Here is a 27770-nt window from a genome sequence, read left to right on the forward strand (position 1 = left end):
TCTTTAAATGTATGACTTTGAGGTGCTGGTGAAAAGCAGTAAATACTGGAAGCAGGTATATTTTGCTTGGAGATTAAACACTTCTTGAGCTGAAAATAAAAAGGTAACCTGAGAGTCTGTGACAGGCTCAAAGAGCAGAAGAATACGCAGGATCCTTCCACTCCCCTCCCCCTCCCACCCTCCTTCTAGCATTGCTTTTTTTTTTTTTTAATTAGCATGATGATTGCCTGTGTTTTTCCTTTCAATGGTATCACTGTTTCATTGAACCCAAGTGACTGCCTGAGAGCCTTCTCCATTGCTGCCAACGTATTGATTTAGAAGCACTCCTCAGATGTGCAAGGGTGGAGGAAGACTCCAAACCCCAGACTGTCTTTTGTCATTCCACATGTATGTAGGAAGATGAAATCAAACACCTTTGTGCTTTAGACCCATGGAGAGATTCTAAAAGAGTATTTGACCACAGCTAGCAACACATTCACAATGTCATTTGTGAAAATCCTCAGGCAGCATGTAAGGCAAATGCGCAGGTGGTAAAAGGAGAGACAGCAGTAGCTACTGAGAAAAAAATAACTAGCAGAGCTAGGCAAAAGAAAACTGGGCGACGTCCTATGAAGCTAGACACCTAGCAGTGCATGCAGGGACCACAGGTTGCTGATTCCCTCCTTTGCCTCCCTTCTAATTAGCTGCAGGCCTACTGGTAAGTCTTACTTACAACCATAATCAAACCCAGTGTGGAAAACGTTGCATTGGTCTCCCAGCCCTGCATGAGAATACACCACCATTTTCAGAAAAAGTCTACAACCCCCATCTGTGTTTTTGCACATGCTGATGAAAACTGTTCTGTAGACAGATGGCACACCAGAACCTTAAGAAATGTATCATGCATACTGACATTCATGTGATCAAGTTGTTATTACATACATTGACAGGCTAAGCCATGTGCCTAATCAGCATTTTGGAAAGGTACTAAAAGACCAGAACATCTCCCCTCCTAGTAGTCTTTATAGTCTACTGAGAGAAAGCCTGTATTCATTTTTCTTTTAATGCTTTATTGAAATGAGTTTTAAAAATTTTTTCATATGAGAACACAGTAAAGGCAATCAATGACAGATTAATTTTATTTTGGATTAACTCTTTGGAAATCTGCCTCCCACTCCATCTCTGTGCAGTATTTAATGCCACACATTTGTAAAATGTGCTACAAAGCCAGCTTGCTCTAATACAGAAATACTACATACTCTCTGAATTCTCCAGCAGTCTGACAGTCACAATGAAGTAGCATAAGATCATGCTTTTTTTTTTTTTTTAACAGAATGTAGCCGTGCAATATGCTTCTAAAAGAAGAAAGCTCAACATCAAAAATAACACTTCAATGCAGTTATATCAAAAACTAGTTGTAAAGAAAAATGTACTGGCAAAAGCTGTGGTTTTAAGATGATGCTTCTCATCTGCTCCCAGAGAATCTATTATGAAGTTCCATGGTACAATTCCAATTTTCTAAGTGACCTGCAGAATAAAAGATGATTTTGGTATCAAGCACATCAATTTAACATGGACACAAACATTAGCTTTAAATCTATAGGAAGTTAAGGTCAAATGTCAGATACTAACTTACTGACAAAGATAGATTAGATTAATGTAATTACAAAGGAATTTTTGTGGAATTATTCTGATATATTTGGAAATTGAGTTATATTTCCCAACTAAATGCAATATGTGATCCCATACTGGATCTTATACAGAAGGAAAAAAATGCTTAAAAAGAACATTACTGGGTCAATTGAAAAAATTGGTGTATAGAGAGTAGATTAAATAAAAGTACCAATAATATTCTGAAGTTGATAACTATTCTGCGGTTATTTAAGAGAATGACTTTGTTCTTAAGAAATACACACCTAGGGACATAGGGTAAAGTGGTAAGAGTATATATAACTTCTAATGGCTCAGAAAAAAATTATTTATCTTTATCTATATACAGAGAGACAAAGACAGAATATAATAAAGCTAATAGAACAAAACTAACAATTTGTGACTCTGCATAAAAGGAATATGTGGGTTCTTTGTATATTATTCTTGCAAATTTTCTCTAAGTTTGAAATTATTTTCACATTAAGAAGTTATACTTCTCTTAACCAGTACTACCCAAAGCAAATCAGTTTTTGGCCTTTTAGCAGTTACGTACTATGCTTGTAGGATACTATTTTGAATTTCTGATGTATTGCTTTGGATTTAAATTTAAATTGTACTCTATGTCTCGTTTCCTTCCATGATAGCATGAATTTTTCATGGGTGGTGATAAAGAAAGTGATTATATTATTGCTTGCCACTGTCCTGATACTTTTCTTTTCTTTTTATTTTTTGAAAGATGGAGTCTTGCTCTGTCACCCAGGCTGGAGTGCAGTGGCATGATCTTGGCTCACTGCAAGCTCCGCCTCCTGGGTTCATGCCATTCTCCTGCCTCAGCCTCCCGAGTAGCTGGTACTGCAGGCACCACCATGCCCTGCTAATTTTTTCTATTTTTTAGTAGAGACAGGGTTTCACCGTGTTAGCCAGGATGGTCTCGATCTCCTGACCTCGCGATCCGCCCGCCTCGGCTTCCCAAAGTGCTGGGATTACAGGCGTGAGCCACCGCGCCCCACCTGTCCTGACACTTTTCTAAGCCTTTACACATATAACTTATTTAGTGCTTGTAGCAACCCTATGAGGTAGGTACTATCATGACTTTTTAAAGAGATGAAAAACTAAAGCACAGAGAGATTAGGAAACTCACTCAAGTTATTAAGTGGGTAGCCTGGATTCAAGAAGTATGCTGTATTCTAGCTCTTTAGTATGGTCCTGTTCATTCCAAATTTATTTCCTAGTAATGTGCCCACTACTGACGCTTTCCCAGGACAATGCAATTAAAAAAAAAATCTTTAAAACTGTTTCCTAGCTGGGCGCGGTGGCTCACGCCTGTAATTGCAGTACTTTGGGAGGCCGAGGTGGGTGGATCCGCGAGGTCAGGAGTTCGAGACCAGCCTGACCAACATGGTGAAACCCTGTCTTTACTAAAAATACAAAAATTAGCCAGGCATGGTGTTTGCACACCTGTAATCCCAGCTACTCAGGAGACTGAGACAGGAGAATTGCTTAAACCTGGGAAGCAGAGGTTGCAGTGAGCCGAGATCACATCACTGCACTCCAGCCTGGGCAACAGAGCAAGACTCCATCTCAAAAAAAAAAACAAAACAAAAAAAAACAGTTTCCCAGAACACTGAGGGTTTTGTTTGTTTGTTTGTTTCTTTGTTTGTTTTGAGACAGAGTCTTGCTCTGTTGCCCAGGCTGGAGTACACTGGTGCAATCTCAGCTTATTACAACCTCTGCCACCGGGGTTCAAGCAATTCTCATGCCTTAGCCTCCCTAGTAGCTGGGATTATAGGTGTGCATCACACACCCAGCTAATTTTTGTATTTTTAGTAGAGATGGGGTTTGCCATGTTGTTCAGGCTGGTCTTGAACTCCTGACCTCAAGTAATCTGCCTGCCTTGGCCTCCCAAAGTGCTGGAATTACAGGCATGAGCCATTGTACCTGGCCGAGATTTTTTTCTTTAAATAATTTCCTATTTTCTCTTACTCTATGAAGAAATTCGGTGGCTGGAAATAAATAAAAAATTCTGAATAAGGCATTGTTTTATCTTGAGGTTAAAAAAATTGTTCTTTAGCTAAAAGACATATAATATCTACAAGCCAAAAACGAAAAATATTAAGCTCAAATATTTAAAATGAAAATATTCTTCAAATACCAGACTGTGAAAGCATGTTTTTCATCCATTTAATAAAATACTTATTCCTTTAATGTAGAAAGAATTCTAACAAACCAGTGAGACATACATATATGTATATTTATATGTATATGTATAGCAAATATTTAAATGTCACAAGAAATATTAACAGTCGTTATTTCTGAAAAGTGGGAAAGGGGTATGAAGAAGAGGGAGTTCTTTTGCTTTTCATTTTATATTTTCTGTATGGCTTGAAAATTTTACTTATAAGCATGTATCACTATTAAAATTTTTAAAACTAGTTTAAAAGATACATTACCCAAGAGTTTGAAAAAATGCCTAAAATGCACAAATAATAAAGTGTGAAAGAAAAAACACAAATGCGTTTTCTGTCGTTTGATTGTTAAGAAAGGGCCTTTCTGGAAGGGATTCATCTCAGGGCCTGGGGCCCTACTAAAACATGGGCGTTTTTTCTTTTGACATTCCTGGGCTCGCAAGCATCAGTCAACCTATAGAAAGGTCTGGTCCCCAGAACTGAGCCTTTGATACTATAGACAGGGTACAGAGATTTGAGAACCGTCACCTAAGGACTATTCACTTACTACCTACTGCCAATTCACTAAATAAATATAGTTACTGAATCTCTGCTGCCTGCAAAGTACTTCATATACGTGTGAGAAATACTAAGGAAATAAAAGATATGCTTCCATCAAGAATCCAACAATCTTCAGTGGTTGTGGAAGAAAACATATATCGAACAAAATTATATTTAAAAATAAGATACCAGTGAGTAATGTTTAGAGGTAGGTTTTCCTTACATAGGGTCCATTGATGAGGCTTTGGGGGTTTTCTGTAAACCCCTATTTCAGAGATCTTTTTGTGTGTGTGATTAAGTTTAAAGTCTAGATTGTGTGTGTGTGTGTGTGTGTGTGATTTCTGGAGTTGTTACTGTTTTTTTCATTGTGCCTTTGTTTTACTCTCTAAAACTTGCTGCTTCCAAACACATATAAAAAATGACCTCATTTTTCAAATTCTTCAAAAAATTCTTCAGAAACAAAGCTATGGTTCTGGAAAGTCTAATACCTTCAGCCGGGCACAGTGGCTCACGCCTGCAATCCCAGCACTTTTGGGGGCTAAGGCAGGAGTTTGAGACCAGCCTGGACAACGTGGTGAAACCCCGCCTCTACTGAACATACAAAAATTACCCAGGTGTGGTGGGGCATGCCTGTAATCCCAGCTACTTGGGAGGCTGAGGCAGGAGAATCACTTGAACTCGGGAAGTGGAGGTTGCAGCGAGCCGAGATTGTGCCATTGCACTCCAACCTGGGTGACACAGCAAGACTCTGTCTCAAAAAGAAAAAAAAAAAAAAAAGAAAGAAAAAAAAAGAAAAAGAAAAGAAAAAAAATCTAATACCTTCAAATCTTATTATAGCAAATACGTTTGAAAGAAAATTGAATATGGTGATAATTTCCAAATAGTACAGTTGTTCTGTTATCAGAATAACATTTATTAAAACCCTGATATGACCAAAGAATTCAGTCAGTTGCTAAAGCAGTTGCTATGATAAGGTTACATTTATAATTAATCAGATATAAGGGACAGAGAAGATAGTTTGCCTCTGAAATCTGAATAAATCCTAAGCCTCATGTAGTCCAGTCTATTCAGAGATTCAGTTTAAAAATGGATGGCACAACAGCCAAACTAAATAAAAATAAATTTCAATTGTCACTTGTTTCCTGATGCAAACCCAATCATAAGTCAGCATATCAGTTCTCCAAGTTCCCTTCCCCCTTTCTACCTTACAGCCTTCCAGCATATCTAACATCTCCCATTCAACAAAACTCTAAAATATCCCAGACACCCACCCTGTACCAGTTTTCTGATTCTCTCCCCTCTCAGCTTTTATTCTTTTAATCAGAGAAGTCTCTCTGACTTCTTACATTTTCTTTTCACTTTGCACGTTACAGCTGAGAGCCCAGAGCTGGAAGAACAAAGAGCCCTCCTCCCTGTCTCCTTTCTTTCCAGCCCTGTCCATCTCTGATCATTCTCTGAATTCTGCCACATAAAAATCGAGAATCAGATGGGCAGGAGCAGGGGAGACATTAAGCAGGAAAAAAGAAAATTATTATTACTGAGAGAGGAATCAAGAATAGGAACATTTTGGATACAGATATTAATACAAACTTTCTCCTCAACGTATTATTTGCATCAACAGAGTAACAGCCAATTAACTTGTGGATAGTATTTTTCAAATGCTGAAAAGATAATAATGGCTAGTATTTATTTGGGGTTTACTCCATGCTAAGCGCTGTTCTAAACTTTTACCATGAATAATCTCAGTTAATCACCCCAACAACCTTAAGAGGTAGGTATCATTATTCTTCCTATTTTGCAGAGGAGGAAACTAAGGCACAGAGAGTTCAGCTTGCCTGCTGTCACACAGCTGGTAAGCAGTGGGCTCTAGAGGCACCACCTCAGCCTCCTGAGTAGGTGGGACTAGAGGAGCGTGCCACCACGGCCAGCTATTTTATTTATTTATTTATTTATTTATTTATTTTTGAGATAGAGTTTCGCTCTTGTTGCCCAGGCTGGAGTGCAATGGCGTAGACCCAGAGCATCTGACTCCAAAGGCTAAACTTTTAACCACGCTATCAGGAAAGTACTCCCAAAATAGCTGGTATCAGTTTGGTCCAATTTACAATTTCACACCTACTTTGTTCTTTGGCTGTGTGTCTGAAAACCTTTGTGATGATTTCCATTCCGTGGCATTTGCTTCCTTTGTAGAGCTGCTGTTGGCATTTTTATTTGTTGTTCCCTTTCTTGACTTGACACCTACAGACAGATGTAGTAACCATATCTGTATATAAAACTTTTTAAAAAAATGTGTACGTCCACAGTTTAATTTAATTTAATTTCATTAATTAATTATTTTTGAGATAAGGTCTCGCTGTGCCGCCCGGGCTGGAGTGCAGTGGTTCCATCACGACTCATTGCAGCCTCCACCTCCTGGGCTTTAACAACCCTCCCACCTCAGCTTCCTGAGTAGGTGGGACTAGAGGAGCGTGCCACCATGGCCAGCTATTTTATTTATTTATTTATTTATTTATTTATTTATTTTTGAGATGGAGTTTCATTCTTGTTGCCCAGGTTGGAGTGCAATGGCGCAATCTCAGCTCACTGCAACCTCTGCCTCCCAGGTTCAAGAGATTATCTTGCCTCAGCCTCCAGAGTAGCTGAGATTACAGGTGCCTGCCACCATGCCCAGCTAATTTTTGTATTTTTAGTAGAGATGGGGTTTCACCTATTGGCTAGGCTGGTCTCAAACTCCTACCCTCAGGTGATCCGCCCACCTCGGCCTCCCAAAGTGCTGGGATTACAGGATCACAGGCATGAGCCACTGTGCCCGGTTTATTTTTGTAGGGATGAAGTTTCACTAAGTTTCCCAAGCTGGTCTCAAACTTCTGGGCACACAAGAGATCCTTCCTGCCCGGCCTCCCAAACACTGGGATTACCAGTGTGAGCTACCCTGTCCAGCCCACCCACAGTTTTAGATCCTTTGCTTCTGGAGTGCTTTGCTCCCATCACCAAAGCATCTGAGAAATAAGACTTCCTTGATTTCAGTAATGGAGGGAAATCAAGCCCTAAGAGCCCCTGGTTCTTTCAAATTCACCCAGACACAGAAATCGAATTCCCATTACAATTTTGACCTTACCTGGTGAGGCTATTTCCTAATCTCCTAGTTTTACTTACATTCCTCTAAGCAGATGAAAGTAACCAGGCTTACTCTGTTTGCGGGCGTATTCTGCTGCTTTGGGTGCTGTTAACATGGCAAAGGGGTGCAAGGAGAGGCGGAGAGATGAAACTCGGGGAACCTGAAAGGAAAACAGTCCTACTTTTAAAATCTGTCCATTCTTTGTGGCATGAACACCTGCTAGTTACAGCATTTGGCCTGTTTAATCAACTCTGCATCCTTGAGTCCAATTCTTGAGTACTGTCAGTAATGACAGTACTCACAGTCCATAATGGGGCGTGTGAAGCATATGAACGTGAACTTGCACACATGGCCTTTTGCTCCTGTACTTGGTTCCCATTGCCTAGAATGCCCTGTCACACACAGATACTCTTCACATAGTTCCCTTTATAGCCATTTCCTCCTTTTCTGCCTAGAGGCACCTACCTCTCTTACCATGTAACTCAAATATCACCGCTTCTGAGAAATGTCTCCTGATGTCCTCCTATTCCCACTCTCCCTTGCTGGCAGAGCTCCCCCTGCCTACCTAATGCAGAAATGTTGGTTCACTCATCTGGCCAAAAGTCTTTAACAGGCACTTTACAGAAGAAGAAACATGTGAATAGTTGTCCATTGGTAATCAGGGGAATGCAAATTTAAACCACCGTGAAACACCATAATACACTTAACAGACTGACAAAACTGAAAAAGCCAATGTAGATAACCTGCATTGCTGGTAGAACTAGAATTGGCACAACCATTTTGGAAAACAATTTAGCTTTATGTAGAGAGTTGAAGATGCTTATACCCACGGCTTAGCGATTTCATTCCTAGGCATATACCACACAGAAACTCTTTTGCTGTGCAACGCTTTTTGCTTTTGCAAGAAATAACTCGGCCAGGCATGGTAGGTCATGCCTGTAATCCCAGCTCTTTGGGAGGCTGAGGTGGGTGAATCATCTGAGGTCAGGAGTTCAAGACCAGCCTGGCCAACATGGCAAAACCCCGTCTCCACTAAAAATACAAAAAAATTAAGTGAGTGTGGTGGCAGATGCCTGTAATTCTAGCTACTCGGGAAGATGAGGCAGAAGAATTGCTTGAACCCAGGAGGCAGAGGTTGCAGTGAGCCGAGATTGCGTCACTGCACTCTAGCCTGGGCAACAAGAGTAAAACTTCGTCTCAAAAAAAAAAAAAAAAACTCAAGTGCCTGAAATGGAAAAATCGATGACAATATTGTGGTATATTCCTAGAGTGGAATACTATATGTAGTGAAAAGACACTATAGCTATGTTAGCTGTGTGCAGCAGTATTAATAAGTTTCTCAAACATAATGTTGAATGAAAAAAGAAAACCATTAAATGACACATTTGCTAATATTCTATTTATAAAAACTCAAAAAACTGTGCAAACTTGATATATAGATTAGAGATGCATATGTGGTAAAACTATAAAGAAGTAAAATATAGTAATCAACACATAATTCAAAATAGTGGTAACCTAGGGCGAAAGGAAGGGTATGAGACAGGAGAGGGTATGCAGAGAGCGTTAAAGCTGTTGATACTGTTCCATTTTACACACTTGGATTTGTTGGTTTGCTTGGGCTTTGTCCATTAAATATATATTGTTAAGTGTTCATTTGGACACAATTAATGTTGAAAGTGTGTTTTTAATCCCTCGTTTACTATTATTATTATTATTTTTGAGACAGGGTTTCACCCTGTCACCCAGGCTAGAGTGCAGTGGCGAGATCTTGGCTCCCGGCAGCCTCCACCTCCCAGGCTCAAATGATCCTCCCATCTCAACCTCCCAAGAAGCAGGGACTGTAGACACACAACACCACACCTAGCAAAGTTTTGTATTTTTTGATAGAGACAGGGTTTTTCCACATTGCCTAGGTTGGTCTCGAACTCCTGGACTCAAGTGATTCTCCTGCCTCAGCCTCTTAAAGGGCTGGGATTACAGGTACTGCGCCCGGCCAATTCCTCATGATTAAGATCTGTCAATATTGAACTTTTATTTAAAACATAGGTCCCTCCCCTTATCATGAAAACATTTTAAAATTTCTGCATAATTCAGTCTGAGTCAGCATCCTCCAAAAAGAGAAGATGCTTAGCAAATTACTGGAGTAAGTGTGAGAGGGTGGAAGCCAGGCCTATCACGATGGGACCAGGCTGCTCTCAGGAGGAAGGAGGCTGGCCATCCGAGTGGGGGTGAACTTGGAAATAACAGCACTAAAATGGCAGGTCCCCTGGTGCCGCCATCGTTTGCTCGATACGTGCAATCTCGATGAGTCCTCAGAGTGATCAGGTGTGTTTGGGGAAGTGTAATCATGCCTGTTTAGACATGCCTATTTACATGTGGGGAAACTGGGAATTGGAGAGAAATCACTTATCTGAAGACACACAGCTAGCAAGTGACAAAGCTGGGACTGGACATCAGTCTGTTTGCCTGTGACATGCTCTGGACTTGGATGTCAGTTAGGATGGACTCGAATGATAGCCAGTCAGACGCTGGGGTCTGGCTTCATGAAGAAAGAAGGAAAGCAGAGGTTCTAGTGCTGTCTGACCACCTGCCTTTGTCTCTTTCCTCTCTCTGATGTGCTCATTTCCACTCTCTCTGTCTCTCTCTCTCTCCATCAAATGGAGCTGAAGAATATTTTTATTTATGTTCAATTTGTTGAAGGAAGATTTATGTTCTCTTTTCTTCAGGTTAAAATTGAATAAAACACGGTTGGGTGCGGTGGCTCAGCCTGTAATCCCAGTTCTTTGGGAGGCCAAGGGGGTATGGATCACTTGAGGTAAGGAGTTCAAGACCAGCCCTGACAACATGGCAAAACTTCTCTACTAAAAATTTAAAAAAAAATTAGCAGTGCGCAGTGGCGCGCACCTGTAATTCCAGCTACTCAGGAGGCGGAGGCAGGAGAATCACTTGAACCCGGGGGAGGGAGGTTGCAGTGAGCCAAGATCGCACCACTGCACTCCAGCCTGGGTGACAGAGTGAGACTCTGTCTCAAAAAACAAAAGAGTAAGACATTTGATATTTATACGGGGCTAGTTGTCAATAACCCTCACTTGCATAACGCCTTTAGCTGAATTTTTTCTAGGAGTCCAGAATCCTCAGCAGAAAAAAGCTCCCTATCAGCAAAAAACCCGCTTCCTCTCGGAGGTAGAACCTGAGGCTAACAGAGTTGGTGAGCAATCCTGCGCCTATGACGCCTTTCTACCATCAGGTGGCAGCACATACTCCTGGAGAAAGTCATCAAGCCTAGCGCAATACCCACATTGTCATGTGGCCAATTCCAGTTGCAGGAAATTCTACATAATCTGATTAGTATTCAACGGAGTTTTAAGCTTTTGCTTGGGAAGGATTTTAGCTGTTGCTTAGGAGACACTTTATCGGAAGGAATCATTCAGATATATGTGGCAATTAAAGAAGAATCTCTGGCAATATCTTTTTTTTTTTTAAACTCCTCTTTCTAGTTAAAACCATTTTTTGAAATTATGTTAAATTCCAAAAGATTCTTAAAATAGCCTTACAGTTCAGTCTTTGAAATGCTACATTTCTATTGAGAGGTTCTTTTAATTCCTACTTCAAGATGTGGCAAAAGTCCCTGAGTGCAGCTGATGTGTCGCTCCTAGAGTAAGGCCTGAACTGGCGTTCTGGAAGTGGGGAGCCTGTGAGGCTCACGGGGCAGATCCTTAGGCTCTTAGGCTCTCGTATTGGTAACTCAAATTACACCCTCTGTGATAACTGGTTGTCCAAAAGAGGCAAAGTTCACATTGTGTTAATAATACACGTGGATACTTGATTAGCTATTTAATTTTTGAATATTTAGAGCAGTAGTTCTCAATCTCATGTGATTTTGCCTCCCTGGGGACATTTGGCAAAGTCTAGAGACTTTTTTTTTTTTTTTTTTTGAGACGGAATCTCCCTCTGTTGCCCAGGCTGGAGTGCAGTGGCATTATCTCCACTCACTGCAATCTCTGCCTCCTGGGTTCAAGCAATTCTCCTGCCTCAGCCTCCTGAGTAGCTGGGATTACAGGCGCCCACTACCACACCCGGCTAATTTTTGTATTTTTAGTAGAGACGGGGTTTCACCATGTTGGCCAGGCTGGTCTTGAACTCCTTGATACACCCCCCTCGGCCTCCCAAAGTGTTGGGATTACAGGCGTGAGCCATGGCACCGGACTGACATTTTTAATTGTCACAACTGGCGAGAAGCTACTTGCATCTAATGGGTAGAGGCCCAGGATGCTGTGAAACATCCCACAGTGCACAGGACAGCCCCAGACCTCCATTCCCTGAGTACCAGAACTTTAATTAAAGCTATTATTTGGAGGTTACCATGTGCCAAACACTAAGGGCTTCACTGATTCTAACTTACTTCATTCCCACAACAACCCCGTCTTTGCATCCCTGTTTTTACAAACGAAATTGAGAATTAGAGAGGTTAGAACATTTGCCCAGAATTATTCTGCTTGTGACTGTGAAGCTGGGATTCAAACCCAGGAGGCCAGGCTTTGGAATCCTAGTGCTTAACATTACACAATCTGCCTCTCGGATAACATATCTATATATATACTACATATATCATATACATATACACATATGCATACATATATCATAGTATAGTAATCAATGGCTCAATTATATATATACACACTTGTATGTGTATATATATATAGTGTGTGTGTATATATATATATAAAATCGAGCCATCATTCACATCACATAGCAACAAACAAATACAAGCGGCCAGGTGCAGTAGCTCACGCCTGTAATCTCAGCACTTTGGGAGGTCGAGGTGGGTGGATCACCTGAGATCAGGAGTTCAAGAACAGCCTGACTAACATGGCGAAACCCCATCTCTACTAAAAATACAAAATTAGCCAGGCGTGGTAACGCATGCCTGTAATCCCAGTTACTCAGGAGGCTGAGGCAGAGAATCACTTGAACCCAGGAGGCGTAGTTTGCAGTGAGCCAAGATTGCGCCATTGCACTCCAGCCTGGGCAACAATAGGGAAACTCTGTCTCAAGAAAAAAACAAGCAAACAAACAAACAAAAACTAAGACAAAAAACAAATACAAGGCTTTAAAGAAAAATCAGCCTTTGTGACAATATTATCTCTCTCTGTTCTGAGCTGGTTATTGTCACTGATTGTGAGAATGGGGACTATGTGTCACTGAACAGAGAAGGTGCTGAACAAAGGCTCTTTAATAAATAAATGAGTGATCAGATGGATAGGTAGAGATTGGTTGGTCCACCTCTACATAGTCTGTCTTCCCCTTCTAGCACCTTTATTTATTTATTTATTTATTTATTTATTTATGAGATGGAGTTTTGCTCTGTTGCTCGGACTAGAGTGCAGTGGCACAATCTGGGCTCCCTGCAACCTCTGCCTCCCAGGATCCAGCGATTCTCCTGCCTCAGCCTCCCAAGTAGCTGGGATTACAGACATGCACCACCACGTCCCGCTAATTTTTTGTGTTTTTAGTAGAGGTAGAGTTTCACCATGTTGGCCAGGCTGGTCTCGAACTCCTGACCTCAGGTGATCGACCCACCTCTGCCTCCCAAAGTGCTGGGATTACAGGCGTGAGCTACCACGCCTGGCCTTCTAGCAACTTTAAATGAACCTGATTTATCTTAGCTACTCAGACAACCATGTTTGCAAACCTTTTTGAATGATAACCCAGCCAAGCCTGGAGGGGTCCACAGTACCATCCTCTTGAGGATGTGATTTTCCATATTAGTCTTTCGGTCATGTGAGTTGGGACCAACCAGTCAGATGTGCTGATACCTTTCTAGACCTTTCCCAGGTACCAGAAGATGACAGGGAGAAAACAGTGACTGAAACAGAAGGGTTTGGGGCTCACACTTGCATGTATATGGGCTGAGGGGTAGGGGAAAAGGAGAAAGGGCAGCCTAGAAGGGAGAAAGCTGCAGAAAAAGGCAAGCAGGAATGAAGTAGTATGATTTGCTTGGCTATCCAAGGAACACAGAGAGCTGGGCTTTCTTTGAAAACCAAGAACATCTTGATCTCTGAGGAGTGTTAGGCCTGGGGTGGCTTATATCTCAGACAAAGTAAGCTCCAATATAGGATATAAGATCTATAGGAAAAGTAATCTTGGCTGGGTGTGGTGGTGCATGCCTGTAATCCCAGCACTAGGGGAGGCCAAGGTGGGAGGACTGCTTGAGCCCAGGAGTTCAAGACCAGCCTGTGGAACATAGGGAGACCCCCATCCCTAAATTTTTTTTAAATTATTATTATTTTTGAGACAGAGTTTCCGCTCTTGTTGCCCAGGCTGGAGTGGAGTGGCATGATCTCAGCTCACCACAACCTCCGTCTTCTGGGTTGAAGCGATTCTCCTGCCTCAGCCTCCCCGGTAGTTGGGATTACAGGCGACCACCATCACACCCGGTGAATTTTTTGTATTTTTAGTAGAGTTGGGGTTTCACCATGTTGGCCAGGCTGGTCTCGAACTCCTGACCTCATGTGATCCACCCACCTTGGCCTCCCAAAGTGCTGCAATTACAGGCGTGAACCATTGCGCCCTGCCTACAAAAAAGTTCTTAAAAAGTTATCTTGTCTGACTTGCTCACCACCGTGTCCCCTGCACCTACAATTATACTGAATGAACAGATGAATGAATGAAGAATGAGTGAATGAATGAAGTGAGTTGAAACGAGAGGGATCAGAGAGAAAGTTCTGATTTTCACAATCATCAAGGGCATTTGAGTCTCAGGACTACAGTCAGGTTACATATGGATTAAGGTGATAGGAAGGTTGGTTTTGATGTAAACACTTGAATCCTAAGGTGGACCTGGTGGGCTCTTGAACTCTACATGACCCCAGTGCTTGCACAATGATCTGCAGTAAAAGAACAAGGGAGGCAGGCATTCCTGTAGCCCAGCCCTGCCCCTGCCCTGCCCTCCCTTCTGAATCCAGGGTGGGGGCAGGGAAAGCCACAGTGTGAGCAGAAGACCTGGGCATGAGGGCGTTGGTTCTCCCCCTTCCTCCCTCCCACTGCATGGCCTTCACCACCCCACCTTCCTTTTCCTCTTGCCTCTTCCCTCTTCTAGAGGTATCCGAAGGTGAAGGGATCCGTAGTTCACCTCTAAATAGCAGTTCATATTTAAATGTTTACTTAATGTTCATACATTTACAAGTGTCAAAAATGGAAGTGGTCTTAAACAGTATTCAGAACACCCTTTTTTTTTTTTAAAGATCAGTCATATGGAGGCCCAAAGGAGGAAAGGGACGCATCTAGGGTTTCATAGTCGTGGAGTCAGAACTCAAACCCAGGTTTCTGAACTCCCAGGTCACTGCTGCTTCTACTGCTAATGATTTCAAAGTAGTTTCATGGGAGGAGCTGGGAGTGGAGCTCACACCTGTAGTCCAGCTACTTAGGAGGCTGAGGCCAGGATTTCGAGGATTACTGGGTCCCAGGACTTTGAGACCAGTAGTGATACCCGTCTTTAATAAAAGTAGTGTTGGCCAGGAGCGGTAGCTCACGCCTGTAATCCCAATACTTTGGGAGGTTGAGGCGGGTGGATCATGAGGTCAGGAGATGGAGACCATCCTGGCAAATGCGGTGAAAGCCTGTCTCTACTAAAAATACAAAAAATTAACCGGGCGTGGTGATGGGCGCCTGTAGTTCCAGCTACTCGGGAGGCTGAGGCAGGAGAATGGCGTGAACCCGGGAGGCAGAGCTTGCAGTGAGCCGAGATCACGCCACTACACTCCATCCTGGGTGACAGAGCGAGACTCTGTCTCAAAAAAAACCAAAACCACAGCAGAATACAATTCGGCCGCCAAGCCTGGTACTCTCTTTGCTGCCTCTTTGCTGACGCTTCTCAGCCTTACACGACGAGACACGTGTTATTACTGCATGGTCTTTTACATATGAAAGGCATTTCATAAACATGTTATTCAGGTAAGAAATGGTTATGTCTGGTTTTGTAGATTTTGATGCAAAACAGTTATTTTGTAATTGATGTCTGAAAATACGACATTATACATTTATACACTAAATAAATTCTCTCTAAAAATCCCTTATATTGACAATCCCAGGTCACCCTTACCTTGATGGTACCAGAATTGGCAGAAGAATCAGCCCCATAAATTCTAAAGACTTCCTCAATCGGGATACTGTTCTGTTAAACAACAACAGCATTAACAAAGTATGATCATACCATGGCTTTTCTTTTATTACAACACAAAGCTAGTATAGCTCCAGTATGTCTAAAACTGTGCTTGGGTATCATAAGTACTAAATACAGTAAATAACTTCTGATCAATGGATGAGTCAGTTTTCCAGATACCAATTAGTTATGTCTCTCATTCTTTTCTTTTTTTCTTTGCCTCTTAAATAAATGTTTTCACATACAGTTTAGAAGTTAGTCTTTTTATTACGTTAAAAAATGAAGCATTGGCCGGGCGCGGTGGCTCAAGCCTGTAATCCCAGCACTTTGGGAGGCCGAGACGGGCAGATCACGAGGTCAGGAGATCGAGACCATCCTGGCTAACACGGTGAAACCCCGTCTCTACTAAAAAAATACAAAAAACTAGCCGGGCATGGTGGCGGGCGCCTGTAGTCCCAGCTACTCGGGAGGCTGAGGCAGGAGAATGGCGTGAACCCGGGAGGCGGAGCTTGCAGTGAGTGGAGATCGGGCCACTGCACTCCAGCCTGGGCAACAGAGTGAGACTCCGTCTCAAAAAAAAAAAAAAAAAAATGAAGCATTTACTATTAGTAACTCCTAAACATTTAGAAACATTGGTTGAAAAATAATGTAAATATTCATTACTGTAAAAATGCTCAGAGTAGATATGAAATATTCATGTAGGCAAATAATATTCTTTTCCTTACCATTAAGATTCCAGCATAAGATGATAAAATCATAGCTTCTCGTTCTCTACGATTTGGATACATGGGTCTGCCACAGAATGGCATTTTCCTAATGGGAATAGGAAATACAAGTGGAGGATTTATTCTTGTTCTTTTTGATGCCTGCTGAGGTTGTGTTGATAATCGATAAGTAATCTGCAATGGCTGTGTGCTATCCGCTTATTTATCTTAATAAAACTGATGTGATTGTTCCTCCATCGGTGAAATCCAAACTTTGAATTTTTAACCTTCCAATAATGGTGATGAATTTGGCCTCATCTATCCATGTTTTCACAGCACTCAAAGACTGGCAGACTGGTCACTGTGGGGGATGTTTACGGTTTTGCGAACCATTATCCTTTCCCGTTCTTGTGGCAATTTGCTTTCGGGGAGCTACCTAACCCCACTGTAAGCCTATATGCTTCTAGGGGAGCCCACTACACCCCTAGATTCCAAAAGTGAAAAATACACTGTGGACTGAGCTGTCAGTGTATTCCACCTCCCCTGCACTGCCACTGTCCAACCCTAGACAAGTCAGGTAACAGCCCCTGAGACACAATTATGTGATGAAAAAATATATATATATGTGTGTGTGTGTGTGTGTGTGTATATATGTGTGTGTGTATATATATATCTCCACCCTTCCTCTGATAATGAAATAGGCTGAAACTAGGAATGATGTTCACCCTGAGGAAATGGAGTCAAGAGGTAGATCCATATGACATTGTTTGAGTTTTGAATTAAACCATGCCTAACACTGTCCTACCCATGGACTTTTCAGATTCAAGGGCAATAAAATCTACTCCCCACCTTTTTTTGCTTAAGGCTGTTCAAATTGGATTTTCTGCTCATTGCAGCTAAACCCTAACTGTTACATCTCTCTAGGATCAAGTGTGTAGTCCAGAGCCATTGAGTAGAAAAAAAAAATAACAGGCCTCTGGAATAAGCGATTTGATCCTGTCCTCATTAGTTCTGTGTTCTTACCAATTGAGTGAATCTGCCTGTACACTCCCTACACACGACAGAAAATGCCAGTAATCCCAGAAAGAAAATTATTCTGCACTTTAAATAGCTCAGCTGAGATACATATCTGCCTAAATGCTTAAGAATTTGTGTTTTGTAGTCCTTAGGAAAAGATTACAGCCTTTAACCGTAGAACTGACTGTTTGAAATTATGGCATGTACACAGTAAAGAAGTCACGTTTCTAATACAGAGCATTCTTTATTTTTGAGATGGAGTCTCACTCTGTTGCCCAGGCTGGAGTGCAGTGGCACAATCTTGGCTCACTGCAACCTCCGCCTCCTGGGTTCAAGTGATTCTCCTCTCCTGCCTCAGCCTCCTGAGTACAGGTGTGCACTACCATGCTGGGCGAAGTTTTGTATTTTTAATAGAGACGAGGTTTTACCATATTGGCCAGGCTGGTCTTGAACTCCTGGCCTCAAGTAACGAGTCTGCCTCGGCCTCCCAGAGTGCTGGGATTACAGGCATGAGCCACTGCACCCGGCCCCTTAAGATACAACATTCTGTGCAAGAAAGTCTTTTATCTCACAGAAGTCAATTGGTAGAGATGCAAAACATGGAAACACGTAACTTCTTCAAGTTGGCAACTGTGGAGTTTCTTCAGGTGTCTCGTTGAAGGGGATATTCACCCTGTAGTGTTTTCAAATCAGAGTGCCTCATGATGGAAGATGTTAGGGCTGGAACTTCCTCTATCGTTAATCATAGGCACAAATTAAAGAGGAAAGCAACAAACCTATTTCAACTTACAGTTCCTCCCACTCCAACCAAGTTAAGTCTTCTGAGGGATGCAGCCATTGCAAAGCAACACTGATGGCCAAGTCATAGTGTGCCTGGGAGCAGGAAGCACAGAAAGCAAAGAAACAGGCTTAGACATTGGCCAAAGTACTCTCTGGACCCAATGACAATGGTATTGCTAAGCCTATTCTAGTCTGTCATGTCCAAAATGGGAAGGATCATTAGCTTTAATAACCTGATGCTCAGACAGATTTTTTTTTCTCAGACCTCACCTCACAGGGATGAATCAGTCAGAAATATTTTGGGATCTTCAGACATTAAATTTATTTCCCACTAGAGCAGTTATCTGATTTCTGTGATTTGGAAACGAAAGGAGAGATCAGTGAAGAATTATAAACTTGGAATCAGAAAATCTGGGCTCAAATCTAGGTATTGCCAACAACTCACGGAATATCCTTAGGTGAGTAACTGATGCTCTCTGGGCCTCAGTTTCCCTAAATTTTAAAATAGAAAAAGGTAAGGCTGGGGGAACAGGGCTGCAGGGAACAATTTCTGGTTCCGTGAGTAGAATGTAAGAAATGTGCTTCCAGGGGTGCAGGGGCAGTGTGGTGAGAATTTGGAAGGATGGGCCATTTTATGTCTACCTGGAGAGATAGCTAGAATCCCAAGAAGCTTCAGAGACGAAAGCTTCATTGAAGCTGGGGCTTGTGGGATGATAATGTCTACAGATGGGGAAGGAAATCACAGGTAGAGGAACTATAATGAAGCAAAGATGGGGCAGGCGGGGAGCGGGATAGACCTGAGTGACTTGCTGAGAGTTTTACATGCACATATAGTAAAAAGCTGAGAACCAATGCAGAGGCTCATTTTTATCATAGTGACCACCTTTTCCTAGTAATTCCTAAGAGTTCTTGTTCAGTAAGCAGATTTACCATTTGTCTATCAAAATATTCCTTCTCTCTTTTCAGTCCCCACACACAGAAAAGGGAAGATTGGTTCTGTTTTTAATTATTGTAGAGGCGTTCTTAAGTTTTAACATTTTTAAACAGTGGAGTTATTTCTTCCAGGGACTGAACCAAACTGAACAGGGAACCTAAATGAATAAATAAACAGGAAGAATGGGACCATGACCAGTTGTTGCAACCTGATCCGAGGTTTGACGCCTTGGCATCACCCGTTTGCTCATTTGAAATGCAAATTCCTAGGCCGTGGGCCCACCCCATTTCACCTCCTGAATCAAAACAGCCTTGTAATATGACCTCATTAAAGTTTGAGAAGCACTGCTCTAATCTACTTAATTTATCTGTTTAATATATGTACAGAGAGAATAAGGCTTAACTGTTTCCTTAGCTCCAGGGTAGTTTTGAAAGCCAGTGAGACTGACTCTACTTTAGTCAGAGAAGAAGAGGAGAGGGGAGTGGAGGGAGGGAGTCTTTCTTATTAGTGCAAGGATAGTAAATGGGCAGTGGAAAAACAGGGTGTGCTGATTTCTTTTGAGTTAGATCTTTATATGGTTTCTTCCTTAATTTCTGTGATATGAACTTTCAGATCCTGAGTCTGGGTTTCAAAATAAATAACACCAAGGATTTTTAGGTTTTCCCTAATTTATTTGGTTTTCCCCCACGAATGCAAATGGTAAAGAAATTATTTTAAGAACTACATGATAGCTAATTTTATCAAACTCTTAACTCCACGAATGTAACATTTTGCCTTGCATTGATTTTGCTTTTTAATCTTCTTTCCTAATAGCAAATAACTCTCATGATTTTTATTTTCTCCTTCTCTTTTTGCTTTCTGGTTAGTGGGTTGAAATGACCATATGAACAATCTCAGGGTGAGGAGAAGATGAGGAAGAGGACATTTGGGGGATGGGTGTCAATATTAGCCTTGTTTATTGTATAAATTAGATCCTTTTTCTGTCTCTTTAATACACATGTAACACAAATATGACTCGCATCAGCATGCCTTTCTTTACCATATCATCTAGAGAGGTGAGTTGCCTTCTTCCTTTTGGGTCAAATTCATTTTCCCGAAGTCTGATGCCAATATAATCTCCCCTTAAAAGCAAGAGAGCAGCATTGAACCATTGAAGTGACACAGGCTCAGTCTGCAGAAAAAGGCTTTTTTTTTCCCCATCCCTCCCTCCTCCACCAAAATACAACAGAAGTTGCTGATACTCTGGTAGCTGAGTTAATATTCAGTTTTGGTTTACATGGTAATTCTACAGTGCTGCAGTTTAAAATGTCTAACCATAATTAGCTGAAATAACATTTATCTAAAAATTAAACTCAACTGGAACAGAATTTACAGGAAAGTAAATAATATGTCAAATACCCACACACAGAAATGGTTTTACAAGACCAAAAGGATTGAGACACACTGTTTAAAATAATCATTTGCTTCCCGTGTTAAATTCAAGCAGCATGTCCAAAGTTGATAAATTCCAGATACATAAAATTCTGTAGGTAAGTATTCTTTTCCATAAGGTTTTTTCTCTTTAGAATGCAAATACCCTTAGGAGGAGGAGTGCATGAAAACTTATTAGTGATTCCACTTTAGTTTATCCTTAGCAGATCCTTTCCTAACAGTGACTTTTAAGAAAAGAAGGTAAAATAAGCACCATGAGGAGAGAAGAGAAAGAGGTGCTACCCTGGGAATGTCAGAGAGAGGAAATGGGTGCAGGAAAAGAAGGACTATGGCATATCCCAGGTTGATTTCGGCACATCTCACAATTTTACGTAAGGTGGAGAATAAATTTATTTCTGGCTTCTAAAAGCTTTTCCTCTGAGTCACTAAGCTTAACTAGATTGAGAAAAATTCTTAAATTTCTACTGAAATTTCAGGATACTTTAAAGTAGCCTAAATGTATTCTTTGGATATAAACTTGTATTTATATCACTTTTGAAATTCCAAATCTTTGGATGAGATATGTGGAAGAGTTGGCATTCCTGATCATGGTTTGTTCTTTACTATTCTATTGGTCTCTAACATATAACACAAATACGACTTGCATCAACGTGCCTTTCTTTACCATATAATCTAGAAAGGTAAGTTCCCTTCTTCCTTTTGGGTCAAATTCATTTTCCTGAAGTCTGATGCCAATATAATCTCTGCTTAAAAGCAAGAGATGAATATGAATTCACATACATGTGCATACACATATATGTGTACACGTGTACTATATATGAATTCACATATGTGTATACATGTATATATGTACATATATGTACATTCATAGTTTCTTCTAGTATTTCTTAAGGGCTTGTTAAAATGAAATTATCTTAGAAGGCCAAGAAAAGATATTTGATGGGGATGGTGATAGCTCTTTGATGAAAAGGGTATTACTGTTGTGTCTATAACACATATGAGATAGAACATAATCTTTCTTTTTTCTTTTTATATGGTTTGTGATCTTTCGCCAACATTCGTTAAGTACAAGTCAAAGAAAAACTAACATGGGAGGAAAACATTTCTTTCAAAGGAAACTTGATGTTTTCTGTGTTTGTTTTAAAAATGGTCAGATGTCAAGAAAAAGGAGATGAATTTCTTAGTCAATAAGGCTGACAATAAAAGAGGCAGAGCAGGAGGCTGCAATTCAGATGCTGGGCCCTTTCAGGAATCTCTCCTATACCTTTTACCAGCAGAGGCAGACCCTTTCAACGGTGCATCCTGCCTACACAGGCTGACTGGGACATAGGCTCAGCTCTCAGGCTCTAGAACGCAGATGCCTTGAATGTGCAGGCTGCCAGCAGAAACATCCTCCCAAAAGTTTCAGCATCCTGCCTTGCACCACATGTGAGGCCTCCCTGGCAGGAGACCGAGAGAGGCCAGATCATCCTCTGGTTTTCTCCTACCATGCAGAAATAGATTCTTCCTTTGATTTTTACCCGCTGCCAATACCCAAGCCATCTATGACATGAAATCCACTGAATGCCAAGTGCCATAAATGAAAGTTATTCTCAATCATACTTACAAGAGCTTTTTCATTTCCTTCTTTATGAGCCTTCTTTCCATGTTAAAGGCTTAGCCAGCTGAGCAGGTATCTGCAGCTAACAGTACACTTGAGATCCTGTGGGAAGACCCAGCTTCTCTGAGCCTAGAGGCTACAGCAGCAAATCAGAGAGAATTTGAGTTAGGGATGCTATCACTCCAAATACCAGTCATGGAGTCCTAGGCTCTGGAAGGGATCCGAGGGAGCACCTCATTCAGGCCTCTTATTCAGCAGATTCAAGGTCAAAAAGCTGCCTGGAGGCTCATGCACTGTACTTTGTATTTATTTGACACCTTTTATTCCTTCCAAATTTTTCCAGCACTTATTTACTTAATTTACTCTTCCTTGCAATAATCTAGCAAGTAAAATCAAAATGGTTTGTGTAATAGCTGATGAGACTGTTCGGGCAGAACCATCCAAACTAGATGGATGTGATCCATCTAGATCTAAATGCGTTTGGGTTTTTCTGTGAGCATAACTCCCAGTGAGTTCACCCTGGCTCAGTGGCTCATAATGCAGTTTTCCATAGAATCCATCTATACCCTCCTATGGCCAGGAGGTCCTTGGAAGAAAATGTGGTTATGGGAAATATGTCTTCAATTCCCACCCCTGCACTGAACCAGAAATTGAAGATCAGGTGATGGGGTCAAAAGAGGTCTGAAGTCATCAAAAAGGAGTCTGTAGAAAATCATCACTGTTGAATGGGGTACTCAGGGAGAGGTATAAATAGGGTATCTATCTGTGATGTTTTATTTATTATTAAATTTATTTTATGGTTGGGCCACTATCTGTGATGTTTTATTTATTTTTAAATTTATTTTATGGTTGGGCCACTATGACCAAATAGTTGTTCAGACATTATCCCAGATGTTTCTGGTGTTTTTTGATGAGATTATCATTTAATTCAGTGGATTTTGAAAGCAGATTGCCCTCTATCTGAGTGAGCCTTGTCCAATCAGTCAAAAGCCTTCATAGAACAAAAGACTGACCTCCCCCATGCAAGAAGGAATCTGCCAGTAGGTAGCCTTTGGATTCAAACTGCAACTCTTCCCTGAGTCTGCAGGCAGCTGGCCTCCTCTATCAGATTTTGGACTGGCCAAGACCCCACAATCATGTCAACCAATTCCTTAAAATCAAAATATTTGAGCAAAAGAGATGGTTAAGCCTATACTGCACTGTGTGTGTGTGTGTGTATCCACACACATCCTGTCGGTTCAATTTCTCTGAGGAACCCCAATACTCAAATATAACAAAATGTTAGTAGTTATTGACTCCAGAATTCTAAACCCATGGGTGTTTATTATACTACCCTTTGTACTTTTAAAATTATACGTGTATTTAAATCACTACTCTAAAGATGATTGGAAAACAAACTTTAGAAACGGTTTTTAAAAAAATGGTACCATATAAGCTTCACTTGATTCAGCTCTACTAACAGTAAGCAAAGAGCAAACAGGTTGGCGCTGATCTAAATAAAGTATTCCCTAGTCCACCTTCGTTATTTTGGATAAATTTTTTCTTTTTTTTTTTTTTTTTTTTGAGATGGAGTCTCGCTCTGTTGCCAGGCTGGAGTGCAGTGGCACAATTTCGGTTCACTGTAACCTGCGCCTCCTGGGTTCAAGCGATTCTCCTGCCTCATCCTCCCAAGTAGCTGGGACTACAGGACCATGCCATCATGCCCAGCTAATATTTTTGTATTTTTAGTAGAGACAGAGTGGTGTCACCATATTGGCCAGGATGGTCTCCATCTCTTGACCTTGTGATCCACCCGCCTCGGCCTCCCAAAGTGCTGGGATTACAGGCATGAGCCACTGCGCCTGGCCATTTTGGATCATTCTTGCTGCTGCTACATCTGCTTCAGTTTTTGGGGAGTGAACGAGATGTGGATAAGATGAAAGTGGGAAGAAAGTAAGAGTATTTCACAGGAAATTGATTAAGTATCAAGACAATAATATTGCCCCCTACAGAGTCAACGGGGAGAGAATGCAGCAAGCCATAGAGGTGGCCCCATTGCCTAGAGAAGAAAGAGCACTGGACCCAGGAAAGCCACACTCGTTGATGTGGCTGTGCATCTTCTGCTTCCCAGCCTCAGGTATTATCCTAAAAAGATGGGCCTGGCTAACACTGCCAAGAGCACTTGTTACCCCAACATTCTGTAACTCTATAAAGTCTGGCATGCATTAAAATTCTTCTGATTCAATAATTTGGAAAAATATTTGTTGCTAGACTATTTGGCCTATCTCAATTCCTTGAAGGGGACTAAGGCACACTTAGCATATGCTTTAATCCATTCTTGTCTTGTAATTCTGAGCAAGCCCTTTGAGTTTCAGACTTACAAGTTATAATATTTGCGTTGCTCGGTTGTTGTGACAGCTTCCTCTTAGATCATCCCTCATCCTCCCCATCCCCTGCACCCACCACCGCCATTCAATATAGTATAATATGCAAAGGTTTCAATCTTTAAAATATGAGTATATCCCACTCCCAAACCACTAAGCTGTAGATCAGAAGACCCTGTGAGGCCACCAACTAGCTGTGCACCTTGAACAAATTAATTTGCCTCTCTATGTTTCTTCATTTCTTCCTCTGTAAAAAAAAGCATTGAATGATTGGCGAGATTCCTTACAGCTGTAGAAGTCAGTGATTTATATGCATTTAGTAGCTACACCTGGTTTAAAGAATGCCATTTGCATGGACTGTAATTCAGCTAGATTTGAATTCTGCCAGTTACCTCTCTTCTCTGACTAAAGAGCTCTAAAGAAAACAAGACCGCTGTGTGTTTTGTGTGTGGCTGAAAGCACACACAAAAGAGGTACTGGAAAGATGTCAGCTGTCTCAGGCTTTAACTGTTTCATAGAAACAATTCCCTAGAAGTCAGAGCCCCCAGATTCTATAGGAATATCATTTCCTGGAGAATATCTGCACATTCCATGGCCTGCTGCACCCCTGCAATCGTGGTACAGGTCTCTCGGGCTGTTCTATTAGGTGCCTGCTCTTAACAAATACCCCTTTGAGAATTGCTCACCAACCGCAGACCTATTCCAGTGCTTTTGTTCTTTCTCTGCTTCTGGAGGCATGCTGGAGCATCCGCGCGTCTCAGACTGGTGCTCACAGACATCAGGATAACATGCTTTTTCCTGGTTGCTAGGAAACAGTGAATGAATTAAAATCATTTGTTTTAAAAATACACTCCCCGACGCCCACCCCCATTAAGGGTTGAGGGAGGGTGAAAAGTCATATATTTGGGACAGGATTGTGATCCTGGCCTGAAGTTCACGTGTCTTTTTACCTGAGTAGGCTTATGTTTCCCATCTAAATGATTAATTGAAAAACCAGGAGGATGGGAGGAGTTTACCTCCCCCGGAGTTTTTTATAGCATTTGGCTGCAGACATAGGAATCAATTGACTAAGCAAGGATTGCTGGGGAAGCTAGTAAAACTCCGACTCCTACATTCTTAGGGTGCCCCTAAGTACCCAATGATGCAAAGATCATTCTACTTGGTGAATGTCAACACAGAACAGTGGCAATCCTGAAGAAACATCACCTGGGTTCAAACCATTACCATCTTTCTAATGATAAATGAGATCCCTGCCCACACACCTGCCTCCTTGTCTTAAACACTTGCTCCCTTGCTTAAAGCTTGCTAATGGTTTCTGTCTGTGTCTCCTCTATATCACTAGACTAGGGGCAGAGTTTGTACTTCTGGCCCATCTACAGCTGGTTGTCTGTTGTTGACACCTCTTAATCTTTATTTCCACTCCTTTCCACTGGCCAGGTAAGTCACTTGATTACCTGAGGTTGCATTATGGAAGACACTGAAAAAACCATAGATTTGGAATTTTCTAAACTAGTTGTTCAATCCATATTGAGTTTATGTTGTACCTAGACACTTCCAGGTTTGGTGAGCCTGAAGTTTATACATTATGGGGACCCTGTTTAATAAAAACAATGCAGAATTGTAAATATGTAACTAATACAAAATTGAATGTTTATGTAGAACTATTAATCACAAGTTACAAATTTTAAAGAGCTGAAAAATACCATAAACAATCAGTATTAATATTTTCATGATTACTAACTGCCTAACATACTCTAAAATTCCTTTTTTGTTTACATACTCTTTGATTATCTCTTAATAGGACCAAGATTTCATAGTATTCTCTATAGAGAAAATTAAAAAATAATTCAGTCTCTCCTCTGCTGTGACTGTTTACTGTTTGTTTATTCATTTATTTTTTGAGCTGGAGTTTTGCTCTTGTTGTCCAGGCTGGAGTGCAGTGGTGCAATCTCAGCTCACAGCAACCTCCGTCTCCTGGGTTCAAGTGATTCTCATGCCTCAGCCTCTCGAGTAGCTGGGATTACAGGTGTATGCTACCACATACAGCTAATTTTTGTATTTTTAGTAGAGACAGGGTTTCGCCATGTTGGCCAGGCTGGTCTTAAACTCCTGACCTCAAGCGATCCGCTTTGGCCTCTCAAAGTGCTGCGATTATAGGCATGAGGCACTGTGCCTGGCTTGTCATTTTATTTTTAAAGTAAAACTTGTTCTTAGACAACAAAGCAATGGTAACTTTTGAAGCATGACCTTTTATTCTCTCCAATTGGGTTAGTAAATAATTTTCTTGGTTATTTTGTTGCTATTATTGTTTATAGGAAGGTATTTCCAAGGGTAGCACTTCAGGATGAGTTGTCTCCTTGAGTTTGTTGAGAAATAAAAGCTCTAGGTAAGGCCAATCATGTCAGGTTTCCAAAACATTTCTTGGAAAAAAATTAAGGTGGCCATATTAACTGTCTTTTCTTCACTGCGTTCTTCTTGAAGGCAGAGTCTTTGTCCTATTGGTTTTTGTCCTTCATGAGGTCAGTGAATAGAACAGATTCTCCCAGTTTCCTGCCAGCAGCACCTCTCACATTGAGGCTGAGAAGCATTTCTATCTTTAAAGAATTGCAGTATAATAAAAAAATGAAAATAAATAAAAAGTCAAAATTGGTTTGTAAAAACTGTCATATATTTTAAATGGTGAATTCAATACAAAAATATTTGAATTATAATGTAATATAAATGTGCTATTTACAAAATAATAGGAAGAAAAGGATATGAATCCATGGTAATCTAGAAATAAGATATGTTTAAAGTTGACCCATGAAGATTTTTGTGTTTGTTTTCTTCAACACCAAGTGTAAATACAATTAGAATGATGTCAAGAGTAGGGTGACTACGAGGTGGAGACAGAATAGATTGCCTGGCCTGTCACTTCATCCTCATCCACACTCTAATATAAGTCTACTCATTAGGTCCAGATGTGGTGGCTCATGCCTGTAATCCCAGCACTTTAGGAGGCCAAGGTGGGTGAATTGCTTGAGCCCAGGAGTTCCAGACCAGCCTGGGCAACTTGGCTACAACCCGTCCCTACAGAAAAAAAAACAAAAAACCAAAAAACTAGCTGGCTATAGTGTCATGTGCCTGTAGTCCCAGCTACTTGGGAAGCTGAGGTCGGAGGATCACCTAAGTCCAGGGAGGTCGAGGCTGCAGTGAACCATGGTCACACCACTGCATTCCAGTCTGGGCAACAGAGTGAAACTATTTCAAAAAAAGAAAAAAAAAAGTATACTTATTAGATACACAAGCTATTAAAACACCTTAAGAT

General features: G+C 41.2%; 1 protein-coding gene across 7 annotated transcripts; it reads right to left on the reverse strand.

Annotated features, from left to right (window-relative positions):
• Window positions 1-232: 232 nt before the first annotated feature.
• Window positions 233-25367, reverse strand: C10H2orf80 (chromosome 10 C2orf80 homolog). 7 transcript variants are annotated; one of them, XM_073019995.1, is made up of 10 exons: window positions 25161-25367; window positions 22107-22202; window positions 20109-20190; window positions 18146-18228; window positions 16360-16447; window positions 15575-15646; window positions 7546-7633; window positions 6475-6593; window positions 4966-5103; window positions 233-1506 (listed from the first exon to the last, which is right to left on the reverse strand). In XM_073019995.1, the coding sequence occupies exons 2-10, from the start codon at window positions 22145-22147 to the stop codon at window positions 1498-1500; spliced, it is 720 nt and encodes a 239-aa protein (XP_072876096.1). In that variant the 5' UTR covers window positions 22148-22202; window positions 25161-25367; the 3' UTR covers window positions 233-1497. The 7 variants fall into 7 exon arrangements, with proteins under 7 accessions (XP_072876096.1, XP_072876094.1, XP_072876095.1 ...); XM_073019993.1 differs by having other exon boundaries at window positions 22107-22236; window positions 25154-25367; XM_073019994.1 differs by having other exon boundaries at window positions 25150-25367.
• Between the last annotated feature and the right edge of the window lie 2403 nt (window positions 25368-27770).

Source organism: Chlorocebus sabaeus, chromosome 10, assembly GCF_047675955.1.
Source record: "Chlorocebus sabaeus isolate Y175 chromosome 10, mChlSab1.0.hap1, whole genome shotgun sequence".
Taxonomy (NCBI): Eukaryota; Metazoa; Chordata; class Mammalia; order Primates; family Cercopithecidae; genus Chlorocebus; species Chlorocebus sabaeus.

Coding starts and splice junctions, on each gene's coding strand:
- C10H2orf80 (XM_073019995.1), bottom strand. CDS start 22,147: ATGGAAAGAAGGCTCATAAAGAAGGAAATGAAAAAGCTCTT. Junction 7,634..15,574: donor CCAATTCTGGTACCATCAAG/GTAAGGGTGACC, acceptor TTTTCCTTTCAG/GTTCCCCGAGTTTCATCTCT. Junction 6,594..7,545: donor AGAATACGCCCGCAAACAGA/GTAAGCCTGGTT, acceptor ATCTGTCTGTAG/GTGTCAAGTCAAGAAAGGGA.